This window comes from Entelurus aequoreus, linkage group LG03 (assembly GCF_033978785.1).
Source record: "Entelurus aequoreus isolate RoL-2023_Sb linkage group LG03, RoL_Eaeq_v1.1, whole genome shotgun sequence".
Taxonomy (NCBI): domain Eukaryota; kingdom Metazoa; phylum Chordata; class Actinopteri; order Syngnathiformes; family Syngnathidae; genus Entelurus; species Entelurus aequoreus.
Genome location: NC_084733.1, coordinates 30347303 through 30370742, shown reverse-complemented (window position 1 = coordinate 30370742; position 23440 = coordinate 30347303). Strand labels below are relative to the sequence as shown.

Here is a 23440-nt window from a genome sequence, read left to right as displayed (position 1 = left end):
GGTTTTTTAAACCAGGCCCAGTCCAGATAATGTCCAAGTCGGACTCAGCAACACACACCTTCATTCATGTACACAGAAAAAAATTAGGGAACACAACAGATTGCATATAATTTATAAACAAAATTACATTTTCAAAATAAGCATTTATGTACAGTCCAGATTATGTCCAGGTCACTCAAATTAGGGAACACAACAACAGATATCATATAATCTATAAACATAATTATACTTTCAAAATAAGCCTTTGAGGACTTCTCATCTTTTTTTAAATGTTTTTTGGTATCATTATCGTTTTCAACCATGTAACTTTCTAAAGTTAGAAAATACTGAATAAATGTTTTAAAGAAAGTAATACTAAGTGAATATCTGTTTTTGGCCTTAAAAATAAACATTTTACCGAGTACTATAATTAAATTGACTAAATCATGATTGTCAATGAACTCTCCTAAAATAACAGAAACCACATTAAGCTTCATAAACAAACCAATCCTTAAACACATTTTTTCAACTTCCACCCAAAACAAAGACACAATATGACAATACCAAAACAAATGCAGGGTGGATTCAGGCTCCTGACAAGAAAATCGGCAATCATCTGACTCTGTCATATTCCATAATTTTAACATTTTCCCTGTGGGTAAGAAGTTATAAATAATTTTAATTTGAAAATAACGATTTTGCACATCGATAGTGGTTTTATAGATTAGTTTGAATATGGCATCCCATGGCAACGGGCAGTCAAAAAAGTCCTCCCATTTTCCATTTGTGTTGTATGAGACAGCCTTCAAAGATTTCTTTATCAAATAAAAATTATATATTTTTCTATTTATTTAAGTTCCTTTTTGCCAACTAGAATTTCTTATTAGAGGTTTACAAACTAATAATTTAGTAGTTCCATAATTAATTATTTGTTTCCATCTTTTCCCAATTACTCCAGTTAGTTGATAAAATGAAAAGCTTGAGCAAGCATCACCATACATAGCTCTAAATTCATCATACTTCATAATTTTACCATTCTCATTGATAATATCATTGACAAAAATGATTCCTCTTTCAAACATATTTTTCCAAAAGAAAGGCTTTCCATCTATTACAATATTAGAGTTCATCCATATTAACTGCTGCAAAATATCGTCTCTTTTTTCTGGCACATAAAATTGAAAACACCACTATGAGTGGATTGTTTCATTTATGAACCCCGCCATGTTTCCCAACAGACTCTCTGGGAGGGGATCACTTGTAAAAAAAGGATACAATTTCTTTTGATACAGTACATGTTTTTTGTCCAACAGGACATTTGTGTACCACTCAATGTTTAAATACATCTTTGGAACAATTGATGCTTTTAAAGACAGACACATAGCTTCAAGGTTGAGAAGTTTCAGGTCCCCATATTCATACTCTTTGTACAAAACCTTTCTTTTAATCTTTTCTGGTTTGCCGTTCCAGACAAAATCGAAGACCCTCCGCTCATAAATCTTAAAAAAGTTTTGTGATGGAGCTGGTAATGACAAAAACAAATAATAAATTGAGGAATAAGTAATGAGTTGGCAATAGACATTTTACCATACAAGGTTAGGGATTTCCCTTTCCATAATTGCATAATTTTGTCCAGCTTTCTTAGTCGATTATCATAATTTACTGAGCCTAGATCTTCCAGATTTTCTGGGACAACAAAACCGAGTATGTTAACTGGTCCATCTGTCCACAAAACAAGCACTTTGCATTCCATTCGAAAGGACGTTCCCTTTAGATTTCCGATCCTTAACATTTTACATTTATCATTATTAAGCTTAAGGCCAGATTGCTGTGAAAATATGTCCAAAAGATTAATAAGGTTCCGCAAACAATGAGGAAAAATCTTATCTTTGTGAATCAGCCTTTTCTGACATGAACTTCATCAAAAACAAACACAGAACACGCCTCACTGATGCACATCTGTAAGACTCACTCAGAGTTGCAGTGTCAAGTTACACACCAGAGTACAACACACTAGTTAACAGCATGCAATGCCAGGCTTCCCACTAACTGACAAAGAAACAGATAACAGATTTGGTGTCCAGTTCAAAGTGTGACATGATTTAAAAATTTGAGAGTTTACTTTTGTATTTTACATGAGTTATTATTTGTACAAACATGGTGCAAAGTAATTCATGATTTGCTAAAAAATGTTAGTGGCTAGCTAGTTAAAATGGGATATTGTGATTTCACAAGACTGTCTTAGAAGTGATCATTTGAAAATGTTCAATTTGAAAAATGTGCACTTAGAGAAAATATAAAAATAAAGTGTTGCATATTGATATTTATCTGTTTCTATATATATTTATTGTGAGAAATCATTAAAATGATCAGTGTTTCCACAAAGATACATATCATTAATTATTAATAATAACAGAGTTAAAGGTAAATTGAGCAAATTGGCTACTTCTGGCAATTTATTTAAGTGTGTATCTAACTGGAGCCCTTCGCATTAATCAGTACCCAAGAAGTAGCCCTTGGTTTCAAAAAGGTTGGTGACCCCTGGTTTAAAATGTCCCACCATGTCATTTTACATGACATGCTTCATTAGTTTAATGTGGTCCGCCACGTCATTTAATTGCCCTGCAAAAAATTATAAAGCACTTTCTAAATAAATGCATGTATTATTATTTCAATTTTGACAGAAAAAGGAACTGCATCTAATTAGAGAGAGAGAGAGAGACTTAGACTTCCTTTTTCATAACATGGTCACTACTGCCTAGTTTCTCTTGTTATATTCTTATTTTACTGTTATATTTTTATTCTCATTGTTGCTTTTTATTTATTTGTATTCTTATTGTAATATTTTTCTATTTTGTTTCCATTTATACCCCCATTATTTGCTTTTTACTTTTTAAATTCGATCTCAATTCTGTACACTGCTGCTGGAATTTTAATTTTCCTGAGGGAACTCTCCTGAAGGAATCAATAAAGTACTATCTATCTAACCATCTATTGTCATTCAAATTTGAACTTTACAGTACATACAAGAACACACTTTTGTTGCATTAGATCGTTTTAGTGCAGGATAAAAGAGCAATAAGGTGCAGATATAAATAAATAGATTACTGTACAGATAAATATATTGCACTTTTGCATATGCATCCACGTTCATGGATGTATGTTATATTGTCTTTATATTCCAGCGAGTTAATCCGTTTTTGGGGGGAATTGAGGGGATTATTATGATGCGTTCAATCAAGAGTTTTATGGCCTGAGGGAAGAAGCTGTTACAGAACCTGGAGGTTCTGCTACGGAGGCTGCGAACCTCTTTCTAGAGTCCAGCAGTGAAAACCGTCCTTGGTGGGGGTGGGAGGAGTCTCTGCAGATTTTCTGAGCCCTGTTCAGGCAGCGGCTTTTTGCGATTTCCTGGACAGGAGGAAGAGGAGTCCTGATGATCTTTTCCGCCGTCCTCACCACTCTCTGCAGAGACTTCCAGTCTGTTGTTCACTTTAAAGTACCAGTGGAGTGGAAAAACAAGTTGCCTCTATATTGAGGCTTTTTATCATATAAATCTGATGTATGACACCGAAAGACTTACAAAGTTTGCGAGAAAATAGATATGATCAAAATAGTATCAATCGCACGGAGATTTCCGAGCCATTTTGAGAGACAATGAGCTATGTGATCACGGGACGTAGAAGCAGGAACCACATATCCCTTCATCAGCAACAACAATGCAAATCATGCAGACTTTGTGAGAGCCAACAGCAATTACTTTGGAAAACATTAGGATCCAGAAACTTATATTCTTGATCGTGAACATAAGGAGGATGAGCCATAAGTTTTAGAAGGTCTGCTTAACAAATCCAGCTTTAGTTAAACACAAAGCATCATGTAGCATTATTGCTAAGTGCTAGACTAAAAATACAAACTACAAACATAATAAAACGATAGCTTATTGTATAATGTCTGCTCGTACTGCGATAACGACTGATGTCTAAGATGTTTATATCTTTCCGTTTAGATGAAGAATTAATCATGATGCACACGAAGGGTTAACAAGGAAAAGTCTCCTTGCAGACACTGTGTTCGGTTGTGTGTGTTTGTCTCCATCTCCGTGTATGAATTGAATGTCACAAATGAACAACTTCTAGATTTATGGTTCAATCCTCCTAATATCCAGATGAGAGGCATGATTTATAATCTAGAATAACTTTGACACGCTAAGACGCGATGATGCAGGAGCAGCAGGACATCGCTGCCAGCTCACAGTCAAGCAGCAGAGGTCTACTGAGCTATGTGCTATCAATCCGCTGCTAAAATATAGTTTGTCTGCGTTAGCGCTTATAATTACAACATCGCTAATATCTGGTTAATATTCAGGTCACGATACGTACTATTATGAAATATTGTTGGCGGGTTTTGGATGTTTATTTCTTTTGTGGGCGGAATAGTGAGCCCCCATTGACGGACTATTTATGTATTTATTTATTTACAACTTCGAATGCATTTAAAAAAAAAAAAAAAACATATGTGTTCATGTCTTATACGGGGATTGTGAACATCAGACTGCACATCTCTCTCATGTTTATATATTTCCAGTATGACTGATCTGATACTATGGTCAGAGTGCAGAAGCGTTCGTCCAGTGACGTCAGTCTACGGAAATTACCGAAGACGTTCGGAGTAGAATATTCAAAATGGCTGAGTGAATTTGTGGCATTTTGTGACGTTTAGACAGTATTTACACATACTTTGCAGATTGTAAACACAATTGGATATGGTGTAATGCAGGGGTGTCAAGCGTACGGCCCGAGGGCTGGATCACGCCCGCAAATAGGTTTTATCCGGCCTGTGGGATGAGTTTGTTGAGTATAAAAATGATCCTGAAATTTTTGAATGAAAGAAACCGCTGTTGTAAATGTGTCCACTAGATGTCGCAATAGCAATTCTTTGTAACTTTGTAGATGATGCTACATATGTACAAAATAAACCACATGATGTTAGTACATCAGTCGAGGAAAATGAGTAAACTACATAATTAACATCCTGTAATTGGATTTTGATATAATTTTTTATCTTGATAGATTGAAAATTAACACCAATTATTTGACTGATTAAAATTATCACATAATTTATTCAGAAAATATAAATAACGTCAAATAAAGATGGAATACAATTAACCGCAACATGTAAGTGTAAAAAAAAACCCAACAACATTATGATTTGTACATTTTCAGAATGTGCTTGTTCTATTTTTAAACAAAGAAAACAATCTGAAGTTGGCTTTATTTTTAAGTTATCGTGCCGTGATTTTACCAGTCTGGCCCATTTGGGAGTAGATTTTTCTCCATGTGGCCCCCGATCTAAAATGAGTTTGACACCCCAGGTGTAATGGATACAGAGAAACACCATTAAGCACATTAAGTCAACTTGTTTTTCCACTGTCCTGGTACGTTAATATAATCTGATCCTGCAAGTTATCCATCAATCTGTTAGTGAATGTGTGGCATTTTGTGACGTTTAGACGGTATTTACACATACTTTGCAGATTGTAAATACAATTGGATATGGTTTAATGGATCCAATGAAACACAATTAAGCACATTAAGTCAACTTGTTTTTCCACTCTCCTGGTGCTTTAATAAAATCTGATCCTACAACAAACAAGGCAAGTTGAAAAAAATGGTAATCATAAATAGTTTCCCATGCAAATTGTGTAACAAGGCTAATATGTGCCAATGTGGCTCCAATTTCTTGGATTTACATGATGTCACGTCCGGCTGCACACTGACTACTCCAAGTCATATCCAATTTCTATAGTACTGTCCATTTAGAAGACAGATATCCTGTCATACAAATGGTTGCTGACATACAACGGGGTGTACTCACTTAGGTGTTGGAGGGCTGGGATGCGCTTGTCAAGGATGCAGTGAAAGATGTTCCGCAAGGTCAAGAAACGCCACAGCAGCAGCAGCTCTCAAAGCAGTGAGATCAGCACCAAAAGTAAAGTACGCAAACTAGACACACTCAACCACAACATTTGGTCCACTTGCACAATCCAGTGCATAATTACTTTTCTGTAGTCTGTGGATTCCAGTTTAGGGGGATTGTCCAGGTCAAGCACAGTTGCCAGCCTGGACACAGACTCCACCAAGAGCTCAGGTCAGTCTCAGTTCTTTGTGTGTGTTTTTTGTTTTAAAGAAGGCTGTCAAAAGTAATCAGTTAACTAACTCATATAATTAATAACAAAAAAAACACAATAATTATGTACAGTTTGTATGCAGATTATCACACAGTTTATTATGACCCCACATGCTCCTTTACCTCAACCGTGGATGGTTGCTTTAAAGGAGGCGCAGATTAAAAATACATCTTGATGGGACTTAAGTTAAAACTGTTGTCAGGTTTTAAGCATGTAAATTACATATATTTAGAAAAAACATTTTTTAAGAAGTGGTTTGTGTATGACACTCAAAAAATACAATTGCATTCGTGTCACAATGTTGGGGTATTTTTTTAAATTACTTAAAACTTTTCAAGCAAGTAATTTACCGAGATTAATCACAATTCAAAAGTAGTGAGCAAATAAATTACGTATACAGTATTTAGTAAAACCTTTTTTTGAAATGGTTTGTGTATGACACAAATACAATTGCATTTGTGTCAAAATATTGGGGTCTTTTTTTAAAGTTAATTAAACTTTTGCAAGCAAGTCATTTACCGTAAAAATAACGTGACTAATCTCATGAATGCAATGGAATTCAAGATAATACTGTTACCAAGTTTTGATCAAAAAAATTACATATATGTAGTAAGGTATATTTTTTAAATTTTTTGTGTGTCAAAATATTTTTTTTATGGTTTGTGTATGACACTGTGACAATAAAGTAGTATTTGTGTCAAAATATTAGGGTATTTTTTTAAAGTTCATTTAAACTTTTGGGGCGGTATAGCTCGGTTGGTAGAGTGGCTGTGCCAGCAACTTGAGGGTTCCAGGTTCGATCCCCGCTTCCGCCATCCTAGTCACTGCCGTTGTGTACTTGGGCAAGACACTTTACCTACCTGCTCCCTCCCAGTGTCACCCACACTGGTTTAAATGTAACTTAGATATTGGGTTTCACTATGTAAAGCGCTTTGAGTCACTAGAGAAAAAGCGCTATATAAATATAATTCACTTCACTTTTGCAAGCAAATAATTTAGTGTGATTAATTGTGATAAGTCTCATGCATGCGTTGGGACTTAAGATAATGTCACCAAGTTTTAAGCAAAAAAATTACATATATTTCGTAAAACATTTTTTAAGAAATGGTTGTTGTATGACACTCTGACAATAGAATTTCATTTGTGTCAAATAGGGTATTTTTTAAAGTTAATTCAAAGTAATTCACCGTGATTAATCATATTTAATCACAATTCGAAAATGTGATTAATGTTGTTTTTTTATATTAAATACTACCTGACAGCCCTAATAAGTAGATTGTCTCTGATGTAGTCAAAACTATGAATGAACAAATGTGGAGTTATGTACTCAACAAAAAAAAGGTGAAATAACTGAAAACATGTTTTATATTCTAGTTTCTTCAAAATAGCCACCCTTTGCTCAGATTACTGTTTTGCACACTTTTGGCATTCTCTCGATGAGCTTCAAGAGGTAGTCACCTGAAAGGGTTTTCACTTCACAGGTGCCATAGTTTTGATGCCTTCAGTAACAATCTACTAGATACATGGTCATGAAAGTAAAGAAAACGCATTGATATGAGAAGGTGTGTCCAAACTTTTGGCCTGTACTGTGTGTATTTATATTTATATATTTATATTTATATATATATATATATATATATATATATATATATATATATATATATATATATATATATATATATATATATATATATATATATATATATATATATATATATATATATTTATATATATATATATGTGTGTATATATATATATATATTTATATATATATATATATATGTATATATATATATATATATATATATATATATATATTTATATATATATATACGTGTATATATAAATATATATATACATATACATATATATATATATATATATATATATATATATATATATATATATATATATATATATATATATATATATATATATATATATATATATATATATATATATATACCGTATATTACCAAATAGTAGCCCGGGCGTTTATTTTACAAAATGGGGTCAGACCCCGGGCGGCTATTAGGACATGGGCGGTTATTTGCACAAGGCTTTTATTTATTTTTGCACCAGCCTGCACCAGGCCATTATTTGGTTACAATGGTTACTGTCCAGTATTTTTTTTTTCATACAAACAATTTTAAATGTAAAAGCTATTGTAAACATACAAACAAAAAAACAAGACTATCAAAAGACAAGAGATCAACAAGGCCTCAACATGGCAGTACTGCAACAATTGTCAAATAGAATACTAATACTAAAAATAAATACACTTTTTAAATAAAGCAGCCTACTGGGAAAAATACAATTATGGTACCAAGTACTCAAGTATTAAAAAACACATCATCAAAACAGAACAATAATACCGTCACTTAAATAAAATAAAGGCTACAGTACTCCAAGTTTTAAATAAAGAAGCATACAAGAAAAATACAATTATGGTACCAAGTACTCTATAAAACCATCAAAACAATAATACTGCAGCAAACGCAACCCCAAATGCAACTCAACCCCACTCATCATCCTCCTTCTCCTCCTCCTCTCCCTCACCCCCCTCATCATCATCCTCCTTTTCAATCACAAGTTCATTGAGGAACTGCTGTTCCTCATCACTCTCCTCCTCTTCCTGAAGCACAGCAGCAGCCTGCTGTCTAGCCCTCAACAGCATCTCTCTGCCTGCCTGACATGGCTGTCCCTTCTTGAAGCAGTAAATGAGCTGGTCCTCACTCCCATCAGCTGCCACCGTCAGCCCACACACCTTGTAGGATACCAGAAAGCAACATCCAGCTATGGCTACTGTTTGCAACACGGACACACAAACACACACACACACACACACACACACACACACACACACGATTAAGCCAGCCACTTGTTGCACCAAACACCACCCCGGTGTCTCTCGTGTCACTCGCGGTGACATACAACTCCTTTGCCTTAATGCTGATCATTTTGCGGGACACACGGTGGTTCAGTCCACGAACGTGATGTATCCACTGACACAAATTAGCATCAAGCTCGTCGCTCACTTTCTTCCTACCTCCGTCCGGGGGGGGGGGGGGGGGGGCGTTTTCCATCGATTGCCGACTGAGATAGTAGTTCTCCCTTCTTTTGTTTCCATTCTCGTACACGTTTTGGGTCAACGTTAAACTGCCTGGCCGCTGCCAAACCAGAATTCTGCTCCGCATACTTCACAATCGCTAGCTTGAACTTTAAGTCAAGTCAAACTTTCTCTTCTTCCCCCTTAAAGTATTCCCGTCCATCAGTTGTGGTGTACCGGTATCCTGTTCATTCAACTCACTGCTACTGTTGCTTGCCATGTTGAAACTTTTCCTCGTGGGTTTGTTGTGTGTTACGCTATATGCGGTGACCCATTGCAATATGTTGATTACCCAGAATCCCCACGTGACGTCTGCTGTTACCGTAATGACCAGAATTATTGCACCTTTGCTTTTCCTTTTTGCTTATAAATTGGGTTTAATGAAAATTAAATCAATATGATTTTAATCTAAATTATGCAAATAACAGCCCATGGGCGGCTATTTGGACATAGGCGTTTATTAGGAAGAGGCTGTTAATTCACAAAATGGGCTCAGACCCCGGGCGACTATTAGGACAAGGGCGTCTATTTGCACAAGGGCGTCTATTTGGTAATATACGGTGTATATATATATATATATATATATATATATATTTATTTTTTTTTATTTTTTTTTTTTTTTATTTTTTTAATGAGTTAACGCATGTGATTAATCTAAAAAAATATTGCATCAATCATATATACCGGTATACAAAGATTAATCACGCAATTTATTTTGACCGTACATGATCCTTTACCTTAACCATGGATGGTTACCTGAAAGGTGGCATGGGTTGTTATACGGTCAGTGATCAGGCCAATTCATGCGTCTGTGCAAAGATGAGTGAGGAGACCCCAACTGGTGTGCTTGTTGGCAAATTTCACTCCATAATACAGCCCAACAGGACTTCAGATAAAACTGTTAACATATTTTGAGCAAATAAAAATCTATTTAAGTAAAATATTTTTTCAAATTTTCCTGGATTACATGTCATTATAATTTAATTTGTGTGTAAATATTGGGGTATTTTTTACAGTTATTTTAAATTATGCAAGCGAGTAATTTACTGTGAATAATCATGACTAAACCAAATTCAAAAGTGTGATTAATCTGATTTAAAAATATATACAAATATACAAGCGGTAGAAAATGGATGGATGGATATTTGACAGCACTAGTTTTTAAGGTTCTTGAACTGATGCTTTCCAGGAAACAGTACATCTGAAACCTGCGCAGAGTTTCGTGTGAAGTATGTGGGAGCCATTGAGAAGTTGCAGTTTGACATGAGCAAGACGCTCCACGAACCTCTCGACCTCATCAACTACATTGACAGCGCTCAGGTAAGGAACTCAAGACGTTTTTAATGTAAGCACAATTCTAATGCTAATATATTCTAATACTGATGGCTTGTTGAACTATATTACAAAAAATACTGCTGTAAGTCAGCTGGATATTTGTAAAACTCAAAATGTCTAGTAGTATTCATGTATTTATTTTTCACTCTCTTATAGATTGACTTTTAAGCAAATATGGAAGATACTTTTTCTTACTGTTATTATTAATGTTCATAGGGTTTTTATTATGATACAATATTTTCCATGTGAAAAAATTGACTTAATGTGATAAAGATAAGGCACCAAGTTGTGACAGATCACTCAAAGTGAACTCTTTTTAATTTATGTAAAAACAAAAAGTATCCATTAATATCACACGTGTCCCAACTTTGCTGAACTGGGCTTTTATTTGGTTTGGGTTTGCTGTCGTTGTTTTTAATTTCTATTTCTATGTATTCAATTTTGTTTCTAATCTATTACTATTAACCAAAGTTACTGTATTTATAACCCACAGTAGTCTATTTATATCCTATTTAATTTCAATTATATTCTATGTTCTTGTGGTTCTCATTGGGTTAAATCTGGGACTTCGGGTAATACATTCCGTGCCAACTCATGTATCTAACATGTACTGGTATGACAATAAAGTACTTAAATCCTAATATTTTAGTAAAAAAAACGATTCTATTCCTATTTAGAGTGAACTAAATTTAGTACCCGTCTTTATAGGACTGAGAAGCATGTGTGTGTAAAATATGAGCAAGATTGTTTAGAAAACATGACCGCTGTCAAGCAAAAAGGATGTCCTTGTTACATGCATGCAACATTTTGACCACAACCTATAGCGGGCGCCACAATACTTTCTTTATGATGCTTTGGCTGCGTTTACATAAACGTGTTGACAGCTACTGCACTGTCATCGCAACTTTAAATAATATTTTTGTTTTTTACCGTCATAGCAAGATGGAAAGCTGCCGTTTGTGCCAGGAGACGAGGAAATGATTCTGGGAGTGTCCAAACACGGAGTCAAAGTGGCCTCTCTGGACCAGTGTGTGAGTCTTGTCTGTGTGTATAGCAAAGCTATCATCAATTCATTTTTTTTTTTAATTGTCATCTAGTGTAAATATATACAACTTGTATTTTAAGATGCCTGTTAAATTTATCAGTGAGCTTCAACAGGGTGTTCATGACCCATAGAGGGTCCATGGAGGTACTGCGGGGAAGGAGTCTTAAATATTTAATTGATATATATTATTTTTGTACAGATTGAAATGTTTTTAAATACACATTAACATTGATCCAACACACTGTAGTCCTGTTTATAAATGGCATTGGCATGGACAACCTACTTACTGTACCTTGCAGATTTCTAATAAAAACATGAAACAATTATATTATTGTATGCATGTTAGCATTTATGATAGCGAGCCATTAGCACTCTAGTTGCCAGCCAGCGTTTACCAGACTATTTGCCAGCTAGCAATTAGTGCTCTACTACATTTGCAGACTAGTAGCCAGCTAACGATTAGCGGCACTACTGCTATCATTTGAATATCTTCGTACTGAACAATAACAAGGTACATTTGTTACCAGTTTATTATAAAACAAACATGTTTACAAGATATATAAGTAGGGGGTCCCCATTACATTGCTACATCTGTTTGGGGGTTCTTGGCCTGGACGACATTGAAGATACATTCCTCATGTATCAAGTATCATGATATACAGTACAGGCCAAAAGTTTAAACACACCTTCTCATTCAATGCGTCTTCTTTATTTTCATGACTATTTACATTGTAGATTGTCACTGAAGGCATCAAAACTGTGAATGAACACATGTGGAGTTATGTAGTTAACAAAAAAAGGTGAAATAACTGAAAACATGTTTTATGTTCTAGTTTCTTCAAAATAGCCATCCTTTGTTCTGATTACTTTTTCGCACACTCTTGGCATTCTCTCGATGAGCTTCAAGAGGTAGTCACCTGAAATGGTTTTCACATCACAGGTGTGCTTGAAACTCATCAAAAGAATGCCAAGAGTGTGCAAAACAGTAATCAGAGCAAAGGGTGGCTATTTTGAAGAAACTAGAATATAAAACATGTTTTCAGTTATTTCACCTTTTTTTTTGTTAAGTGCATAACTCCACATGTGTTCAGTCATAGTTTTAATGCCTTCAGTGACAATCTACAATGTAAATAGTCATGAAAATAAAAAAAACATATTGAATGAGGAGAAGGTATGTCCAAACGGTTGGCCTGTACTGTATGTTGATGATTTATTAGAATTAATTCAGCCAATATATATATATATATATATAATGCCCTTTAAAGGCCTACTGAAATGACATTTTTTATTTAAACGGGGATAGCAGATCCATTCTATGTGTCATACTTGATCATTTCGCGATATTGCCATATTTTTGCTGAAAGGATTTAGTAGAGAACATCGACGATAAAGTTGCAACTTTTGGTCGCTGATTAAAAAAAGCCTTGCCTGTACCGGAAGTAGCGTGACGTCACAGGTTGAAAGGCTCCTCACATTTCCCCATTGTTTTCAATGCAGCGAGAGCGATTCGGACAGAGAAAGCGACGATTACCCCATTAATTTGAGCGAGAATGAAAGATTCGTGGATGAGGAACGTTAGAGTGAAGGACTAGAGTGCAGTGCAGGACGTATCTTTTTTCGCTCTGACCGTAACTTAGGTACAAGCTGGCTCATTGGATTCCACATTCTCTCCTTTTTCTATTGTGGATCACGAATTTGTATTTTAAACCACCTCGGATACTATATCCTCTTGAAAATGAGAGTCGAGAACGCGAAATGGACATTCACAGTGACTTTTATCTCCACTACAATACATCGGTGAAGCACTTTAGCTACGGAGCTAGCGTGATAGCATCGGGCTTAACTGCAGATAGAAACAAAAGAAATAAACCCCTGACTGGAAGAATAGACAGAAAATCAACAATACTATTAAACCATGGACCTGGAAATACACGGTTAATGCTTTCCAGCTTGGCGAAGCTTAACAATGCTGTTGCTAACGACGCCATTGAAGCTAACTTAGCAACCGGACCTCACAGAGCTATGCTAAAAACATTAGCTATCCACCTACGCCAGCCAGCCCTCATCTGCTCATCAACACCCGTGCTCACCTGCGTTCCAGCGATCGACGGCGCGACGAAGGACTTCACCCGATCACAGATGGGGTCGGCGGCCCGGAGACGGAGGAAGTCAAGGTGAGGTCGCCGGCTAGCGCGTCTGCTATCCATCTCAAAGTCCTCCTGGTTGTGTTGCTGTAGTCCGCCGCTAATACACCGATCCCACCTACAACTTTGTTCTTTGCAGTCTTCATTGTTCATTAAACAAATTGCAAAAGATTCACCAACACAGATGTCCAGAATACTGTGGAATTTTGAGATGAAAACAGAGCTTTTTGTATTGGATTCTATGTGTCCGCATACTTCCGTTTCAACGATTGACATCACGCGCATACGTCATCATACATAGACGTTTTCAACCGGAAGTTTAGCGGGAAATTTAAAATTGCACTTTATAAGTTAACTCGGCCGTATTGGCATGTGTTGCAATGTTAAGATTTCATCATTGATATATAAACTATCAGACTGCGTGGTCGGTAGTAGTGGGTTTCAGTAGGCCTTTAAGTCGTATTATTTGGAGAATTACACCTGGGAAGTTTCACAAAATGTCAACCATCAACTTTTTGGGGTTTTTTTTGTAAAGGAATGAGTAGAAGTGTGATGATAACCGTAGATGAGGAAATGGACATTGTGTGTGGTGTAGGAAAGTGTGACACAGGTCTCTGTCCTGTCTGCTCCCTACCAATACAAATATATAACCCTTAGCGTAAAGAGATTCCCCTCCCAAGCACACACAGTAAAAGTACAAAGGAATTCACTTTTTTTTTACACTTGTATAAGGTTTTGCAACGTCGAAAATAGTGACGCACGAAGTAAGAGATTTTCTATTCACTTGCCTTGTCTTTTTGCCTTTACACATAATTGTTAAATTAGCCTTGAAGGTTTGGAAACAGGTTATTCTTTACGTTTCTTAAGCTGCTGCAGACCCTGAAGTCTAAAGAAAACTGCGACTTGTTCACTTCCAATATGTTACCGATATTGGAGCCGATATTAATTTGATACAGTATCGATACGAATTATAGACCATAATTTTATTATTTTGTTGTGTGGAATGTTAGAAAAGGTTTGATCAAGTGAAATTACTCAAAGAACAATGGCAGGTATGAAAAACACTAACGTATTATTTATTAACTGTCTGGAATGGACTTACGCTGTCTTTCAATTGAAGTGGAGTGGTAATTATTGTTTTATTCTTTAAATTAGGCTCATGACACAGTAAGTCGAATGATGCGGACATGTTTGTTACTGCAGTGGTTCTCAACCTTTTTTCAGTGATGTACCCCCTGTGAACATTTTTTTAATTCAAGTACCCCCTAATCAGAGCAAAGCATTTTTGGTTGAAAAAAAGAGATAAAGAAGTACAAACTTAAAATACAGCACTATGTCATCAGTTTCTGATTTATTAAATTGTATAACAGTGCAAAATATTGCTCATTTGTTGTGGTCTTTCTTGAACTATTTGGAAAAAAAGATATAAAAATAACTAAAAACTTGTTGAAAAATAAACAAGTGATTCAATTATAAATAAAGATTTCTACACATAGAAGTAATCATCAACTTAAAGTGCCCTCTTTGGGGATTGTCATAGAGATCCATCTGGATTCATGAACTTAATTCTAATAATTTCTTCACAAAAAAAGAAATCTTTAACATCAATATTTATGGAACATGTCCACAACAAAGTCTAGCTGTCAACACTGAATATTGCATTGTTGCATTTCTTTTCACAGTTCTTTTTGATAGACATTTAAAAAAAATCTCACGTACCCCTTGGCATACTTTCAAGTACCCCCATGGGTACGCGTACCCCCATTTGAGAACCACTGTGTTACTGGATACTTTCTAATACGCTTCTGCCCTGGAGACTTTGTATCTGTAAGTAATGTGCAAATATAATCATTTCATACTTGTTTATATTGACACATGGGGTGTTTTAGATTGCAATGTTGTGTAATTATGAAAACTTATTAGCTAGTCTATTTTGTGCTTGGTTGTTGTGTAGCTGCTATCTCCTAGTTGCCTATAACCTACCATGTTTGACTAAATTACAAGAAAATACCAACCTTGTGTGCTTATTGGATGACATTTGGACATTAGCTGGCCCTGCTGCTTTGCACAACTAAACGTGCTGCAGGACTGCTTGTTTTGGACATTTTACATACACTATATTGCCAAAAGTATTTGGCCACCTGCCTTGACTCACATATGAACTTGAAGTACCATCCCATTCCTAACCCATGGGGTTCAATATGATGCTGGTCCACCTTTTGCAGCTATTACAGCTTCAACTCTTCTGGGAAGGCTGTCCACAAGGCTGCGGAGTGTGTTTATAGGAATTTTCGACCATTCTTCCAAAAGCGCATTGGTGAGGTCACACACTGATGTTGGTCGAGAAGGCCTGGCTCTCAGTCTCCGTTCTAATTCATCCCAAAGGTGCTCTATCGGGTTCAGGTCAGGACTCTGTGCAGGCCAGTCAAGTTCATCCACACCAGACTCTGTCATCCATGTCTTTATGGACCTCGCTTTGTGCACTGGTGCACAGTCATGTTGGAAAAGTAAGGGGCCCGCTCCAAACTTTTCCCACTAGGTTGGGAGCATGGAATTGTCCAAAATGTTTTGGTATCCTGGAGCATTCAAAGCTCCTTTCACTGGAACTAAGGGGCCAACTCGACGTGCTTTACACCACTGCATCTGACGCTTTGCATTGGACTTGGTGATGTATGGCTTAGATGCAGCTGCTCGGCCATGGAAACCCATTCCATGAAGCTCTCTGCAGACTGTACGTGGGCTAATTGGAAGGTCACATGAAGTTTGGAGCTCTGTAGCAACTGACTGTGCAGAAAGTCGGTAACCTCTTTGCACTATGCGCTTCAGCATCCGCTGACCCCTCTCTGTCAGTTTACGTGGCCTACCACTTCGTGGCTGAGTTGCTGTTGTTCCCAAGCTCTTCCATGTTCTTATAATAAAGCCGACAGTTGACTTTTGAATAATTAGGAGCGGGGAAATTTCACGACTGGATTTGTTGCACAGGTGGCATCCTATCAATCAATCAATCAATCAATCAATGTTTATTTATATAGCCCTAAATCACAAGTGTCTCAAAGGGCTGTACAAGCCACAACGACATCCTCGGTACAGAGCCCACATACGGGCAAGGAAAACTCACAACCCAGTGGGATGTCAATGTGAATGACTATGAGAAACCTTGGAGAGGACCGCATATGTGGGTAACCCCCCCCCCCCCCCCCCCCCCCTCTATGACATCACTGAGCTCCCGAGAGCGGCCCATTCTTTCACAAATGTTTGTAGAAACCGTTTCCATTCCTAAGTACTTGATTTTATACACCTGTGGCCAGGCCAAGTGATTAGGACACCTGATTCTGATCATTTGGATGGGTGGCCAAATACTTTTGGCAATATAGTGTAAATACAAGCCAATAGTTTTTTTCGTTTGCTGATATCGGACTGAAATCCGATATTGATATCAGAATAATGTTACCTAAAAGGTGACCTCCACATGTAATAAAGGATTTTAGAGTAGAAGAAGAACAGTTTGACCCTGGAAGAGATTTTCTTCCAGTATTTCCTATATTCAACTTTAGTGTGTTATTATGGTGCAGGAATGACACCTCTCGGTCAAAAGAGTGCCTATTTTCCCTCCAGGACGTGTTGCACCGTCACCCTCTCTACCTGATTGTCCGCATGCTCTGCTACGACGACGGTCTGGGTGCAGGGAAGAATCTCCTCGCCCTGAAAACCACCGACCCAAAACAGGAGAGGTGCAGCATCTGGGTGTACCAGTGCACCAGCTCTGTGAGTGCAACATGAGCATGCAGTGCCGTTCTGAAGGGTGAACATTCTACATGTGCATTTTTATGTATTGTAAAACAGGAGCAGGCTCAGTCCATCTGCAAGGTCCTGTCGGCTTCTTTTGACTGCGCTCTGATGTCTGACAAGTCTTGACGCCTGAGAAAGGGAGCAGACGGAAACAAAAGCAGCTACCGCCTGGATAAGTCCTGTCCTGAATGGTTCACTTTTTCATGTGTTGTGTTCTATCCCCTTTCAACCATATGTGAAGGGAAAATATGTATGTTTAATAATAGCAGCATTAAGTACAATGTAATGGTACATAATCACTTGATTTAAGTCTGCAGTCCATCATATTGCTTTATTGACACAATGGGTACCATTCTGCCATTTGGCTTTAATTTTAAGACTTTAAATTATTAATAATGGTTTTAATGTTTAGATTGTTTTCACCAATAATGTTATAAAAGGTACTGTGGTGGATTAACACTCAAGTCAAACGGATTTGAATGATTTTGGGAAATCGTTGGCGGCACGTCGTCTTTTATATTTGTATTATTATTTTTCTATTTTTTTTCTGTCACCTTCAACCAGTAGTTGTGCAGTGAGAAAATGTGTTGAACATTAAAGGAGTGGAAATGTTAGAATTGCTGAGTATTTTTTTTTTTAAATGTTTTTGCCACATAGAGTAGTATATTTAAGAGAGGTTACATATTCACCACCAGAGGGCGCGCCTGCTACGTAAAATAATTGTAACAAGAATACTGTACTGTACAGGAATTCATGTTGAAGAAAATAGAAAAATAATAATAAGCGTTTGATAGTGCAACTCATTGGCGTTGTTAGGCCTATTTTAGGGGGGCTCAAGCCCCCCTAAAATGCTCTTAAGCCCCCCTAAATAATTTAGTGTTAAAAAAAAAAAATTAAATTTTTTTTTTTTTTTTTTACAAATACATGCTGACATATTCATTATAAAGTGGCCCAAATATGAGTTTAAATAAATAATCATAAAACCTGTCATTATTCACTCAGTTTCCCCTCACTTCATAGCGTAAGGTAGAGAGCCCCTTTAGTGTGTCGGTATCCAATCCATTCCACTTGTTCATATAGAAAATGCCCACATCACTCAAAATCCAGTCCGCATTTTCTCTGCGACCTTGCTTGCTGTCCTGCAGGTGTACGAAGCACATTTGCACACAGCACTGCAGAACAAGAACCTTGTGTCTGCAATTGTAAATAATTTATTTTTTAAGTTTTGTGTTTCTTGTAGAATCTATATAAAGTATATTAGCCTATTGTTAAAATAATGAAAAAAACATCCATCCATCCATCCATCCATCTTCTTCCGCTTATCCGAGGTCGGGTCGCGGGGGCAGCAGCCTAAGCAGGGAAGCCCAGATTTTCCTCTCCCCGGCCACTTCGTCCAGCTCCTCCCGGGGGATCCCGAGGCGTTCCCAGGCCAGCCGGGAGACATAGTCTTCCCAACGTGTCCTGGGTCTTCCCCGTGGCCTCCTACCGGTTGGACGTGCCCTAAACACCTCCCGAGGGAGGCGTTCGGGTGGCATCCTAACCAGATGCCCGAACCACCTCATCTGGCTCCTCTCGATGTGGAGGAGCAGCGGCTTTACTTTGAGCTCCCCCCGGATGGCAGAGCTTCTCACCCTATCTCTAAGGGAGAGCCCCGCCACCCGGCGGAGGAAACTCATTTCGGCCGCTTGTACCCGTGATCTTGTCCTTTCGGTCATGACCCAAAGCTCATGACCATAGGTGAGGATGGGAACGTAGATCGACCGGTAAATTGAGAGCTTTGCCTTCCGACTCAGCTCCTTCTTCACCACAACGGACCTATACAGCGTCCGCATTACTGAAGACGCCGCACCGATTCGCCTGTCGATCTCACGATCCACTTTTCCCTCACTAAACATAATTAAATATATTTGTCTTATTGTATTGTTACATTAATAGCTGTTGTATTATTAGAGGATGGCTTGTTAAACATTTCATAGGATTTTCAGAGGAAAAACCAATACATTTAATATAACATGTAAAATGAATAAATACATAAAAAGAAAAAGAAAAAAAAATGGTTAAAAGCCATCGTCCCGGGGAGCATTTCATTTCGTCCCGTGCATTTTTTTTACCGTCCCCGGGACGATGGGATTACATTAGTCTCAAGCCTTGGAAGTTACATTTTATTGTTTGCATTATTTGTTTCAGCATTGCACTTTGAAGATGGTCCCACAGCTCTTTGACAGCTTTGGCTCTTTTTCAGATCAGCAGACGGACTCTTAAGTCTTTCTTATTTAGAGTATATATAAAAGTTTCTCATTTCTATTCAGACTTCCATATATATTTAATTTCCTTAACGGCTTGCCATAAAATATATATATAAATATATTATATACAAGCCAAATTATCCCAATCCAGATATTACTTTAATTCAAGTAATTAAGTAATATTTCCAGGGCTTCAATTTGCAACCATTTTAGTCACATATGTGCCCAAAATGTAATCTGTGCAACTTCTAAATTTTTGGGAACAAACAATTATTGTATTGTGAGCGAAAGTGGTGGCATTAGCCTCTATGTTGTGAATGAATAACATAGAGGCTAATGCCATGACTTTCATTGTGTTTCAGTGTATCTTGAAGGATCATGCAAGTAATTGTTTCTTGTTGATGCTGTAAACAAAATGTCACTGTGCAAACCCATGTTTGTTGTTGTACTGAACACAGATTGAAACTAAACCGACTGAAATAATAATAATAACAATGATTAATTTCTAAGTCTCTGTTAGCCGTTTGTAAAGTTTTGTGCTCGTGCGCTACGTTCGCTCGCATCCTGTGCATCTCCTGGGGGCTAAGCCCCCCCTGTCCTTAAAAGCTAGTGACGCCCCTGGTGCAACTCATTTGAATAAACAATTTGAAAATATATATTTTTTCACGCCATTATTTTTTCAATTGTTCCAAGATAGTGGGAAGATGTAGGGGAGTGGCACAATATTAATTTCCTAATTATTTTTGAACACACATTTTTTAAATTATATTTTTAGTCCTGATTAGTACTTTTATTATTAATACTGTGCAGAATTTCATGTTAAAGAAAATATAAAAACAATAATAATTTGAAGAAACAAATTTAAAAATATAATTTTCACGCAAGAATTTTTAAAATTATTTTTTCCCAATATGTTTTTAAAATATGACAAGATGATAGAGACTATGCAAACTTTTGTACGTCTTGCACTGAGTAGAGGCTTGGTCGGGCCACTCTACAATAAAGCTCCAACTGGTGGAGGTCTGCAGTGATAGCTGACTTGGTGGAACTTTCTCCCACCTCTCTACTGCATCCCTGGAGCTCAGCCACAGTGATATTTGGGTTCTTCTTTACCTCTCTCACCAAGGCTCTTCTCCCACGATTACTCAGTTTGGCTGGACGGCCTGGTCTCGTAAGAGTTGCGGTCATCCCAAACTTCTTCCATTTAAGGATTATGGAGGCCATTGTGCTCTTAGGAACCTTGAGTGCTGCAGAAATTATTTCCTAATCTTGGCCTGATCTGTGCCTTCCCACAATTATATCTCTGTTGTCAATGACATCAAGGATTTCAATGAATATCAGAACACCCAGCAACTACAACAACAAAAATAATGGAATCTGACGGAAAACAAACATTGACATTTGACTACAAAATGACAACGCTCCAAGGGATTACCGAACAAGATGATCTTCACTCGTGTGCACATTCATCGACACTTATAGATATTCAGAGAGCAACACAAATGATTGGAGAACAGGAAAGTATGGAACTGAAAACCTTCAGCAGCAGAGATTACAATAGTCCGGAATTAGATAAGGATATAGATCCAGATACAAATGTTTTCTTTCACACTAGGAATAATTGTTTTTATTATTCAGATGAACAATATAACGAAAACAGCAGAAAATTGTATGCTAACTTCAACAATGTGAAGCATTTTTTTGGAACAATTCAACAAACCCTTCAAAATTATCGCTATCTCAGAAACATGGATGGACGCTAAAAAAAGAATAGATTTTGACCTAGAAGGATATGAACTAAATTACAGTATACGTATATGTGTGTATTATAATACAAAACCCAAAACCAGTGAAGTTGGAACGTTGTGTAATTCGTAAAAAAAACAGAAAACAATAATTTGCAAATCCTTTGCAACTTATATTCAATTGAATAGACTGCAAAGACAAGATATTTCATGTTCCAACTGAGGAACTTTTTTTTTTTTTTTTTTTGCAAATAATCATTAACTTAGAATTTAATGGCAGCAACACTTTGCAAAAAAGTTGGCACAGGGGCATTTTTACCACTGTGTTACATGGCATTTGCTTTTAACAACACTCAGTAAATGTTTGGGAACTGAGGAGACACATTTTTGAAGCTTTTCAGGTGGAATTATTTCCCTTTCTTGCTTGATGTACAGCTTAAGTTGTTCAACAGTCAGGGGTCACTGTTGTGGTATTTTAGTCTTCATAATGCGCCACACATTTTCAATGGGAGACAGGTCTGGACTACAGGCAGGCCGTCTAGCCTCTGCACTCTTTTACTATGAAGCCACGCTGTTGTAACATGTGGCTTGGCATTGTCTTACTGAAATAAGCAGGGGCATCCATGATAACGTTGCTTGGATGGCAATATATGTTGCTCCAAAACCTGTATGTACCTTTCAGCATTAATGGTGCCTTCACAGATGTGTAAGTTACCCATGCCTTGGGCACTAATACACCCCCATACCATCACAGATGCTGGCTTTTCAACTTTGCGCCTTTAACAGTCCGGATGTGGACTCGTCAGACCACAGAACACTTTTCCACTTTGCATCAGTCCATCTTAGATGAGCCCGGGCCCAGCGAAGCCGGTGGCGTTTCTGGGTGTTGTTGATAAATGGCTTTGGCTATGCATAGTAGAGTTTTAACTTGCACTTACTGATGTAGCAACAAACTGTAGTTACTGACAGTGTTCTTTTTAAGTGTTCCTGAGCCCATGTGGTGATATCCTTTACACACTGATGTTGCTTTTTGATGCAGTACCACCTGAGGGATTGAAGGTCCATAATATCATCGCTTAAATGCAGTGATTTCTCCAGATTCTCTGAACCTTTTGATGATATTATGGACCGTAGATGGTGAAATCCCTGAATTCCTTGCAATAGCTCGTTGAGAAATGTTGTTCTTAAACTGTTCCAAAATTTGCTCACGCATTTGTTCACAAAGTGGTGATCCTCGCCCCATCCTTGTTTGTGAATGACTGAGCCTTTTATTGAAGCTGCTTTTATACTCAATAATGGCACCCACCTGCTCCCAATTAGCTTGTTCACCTGTGGGATGTTCCAAATATGTGTTTGATGAGCATTCTTCAACTTTCTAAGTCTTTTTTGCCACGTGTGCCAGCTTTTTTGAAACATGTTTCAGGCATCAAATTCAAAATGAGCTAATATTTGCAAAAAATAACAAAGTTTTCCAGTTCGAACGTTAAGTATCTTGTCTTTGCAGTCTATTCAATTGAATATTGGTTGAAAACGATTTGCAAAACATTGTATTCTGTTTTTATTTACGATTTACACAACGTGCCAACATCACTGGTTTTGGGTTTTGTATGTACAGTATATACTGTGTATATATATATATATATATATATATATATATATATATATATATATATATATATATATATATATATATATATATATATGTATGTATGTATGTGTATATGTATATGTATATATATGTATATGTATATATATATATATATATATATATATATATATATATATATATATATATATATATACATATCAATCAATGTTTATTTTTATTATATATATATATATATATAAATGTATATATAAA

General features: G+C 36.8%; 1 protein-coding gene across 2 annotated transcripts in view; it reads left to right on the top strand.

Annotated features, from left to right (window-relative positions):
* itgb1bp1 (integrin beta 1 binding protein 1) overlaps positions 1-18205 on the top strand; it is a 1043117-nt gene extending 1024912 nt beyond the window's left edge. For both annotated transcript variants that reach the window (XM_062041601.1, XM_062041600.1), the window contains exons 2-7: positions 5858-5972; positions 6048-6126; positions 10465-10595; positions 11549-11641; positions 17415-17564; positions 17643-18205. In XM_062041601.1, coding sequence (XP_061897585.1) covers positions 5901-5972; positions 6048-6126; positions 10465-10595; positions 11549-11641; positions 17415-17564; positions 17643-17714 — 597 coding nt within the window. In that variant the 5' untranslated portion in view covers positions 5858-5900 and the 3' untranslated portion in view covers positions 17715-18205. The remainder of the gene's footprint in view (positions 1-5857; positions 5973-6047; positions 6127-10464; positions 10596-11548; positions 11642-17414; positions 17565-17642) is intronic.
* The last annotated feature ends 5235 nt before the right edge of the window (positions 18206-23440 follow it).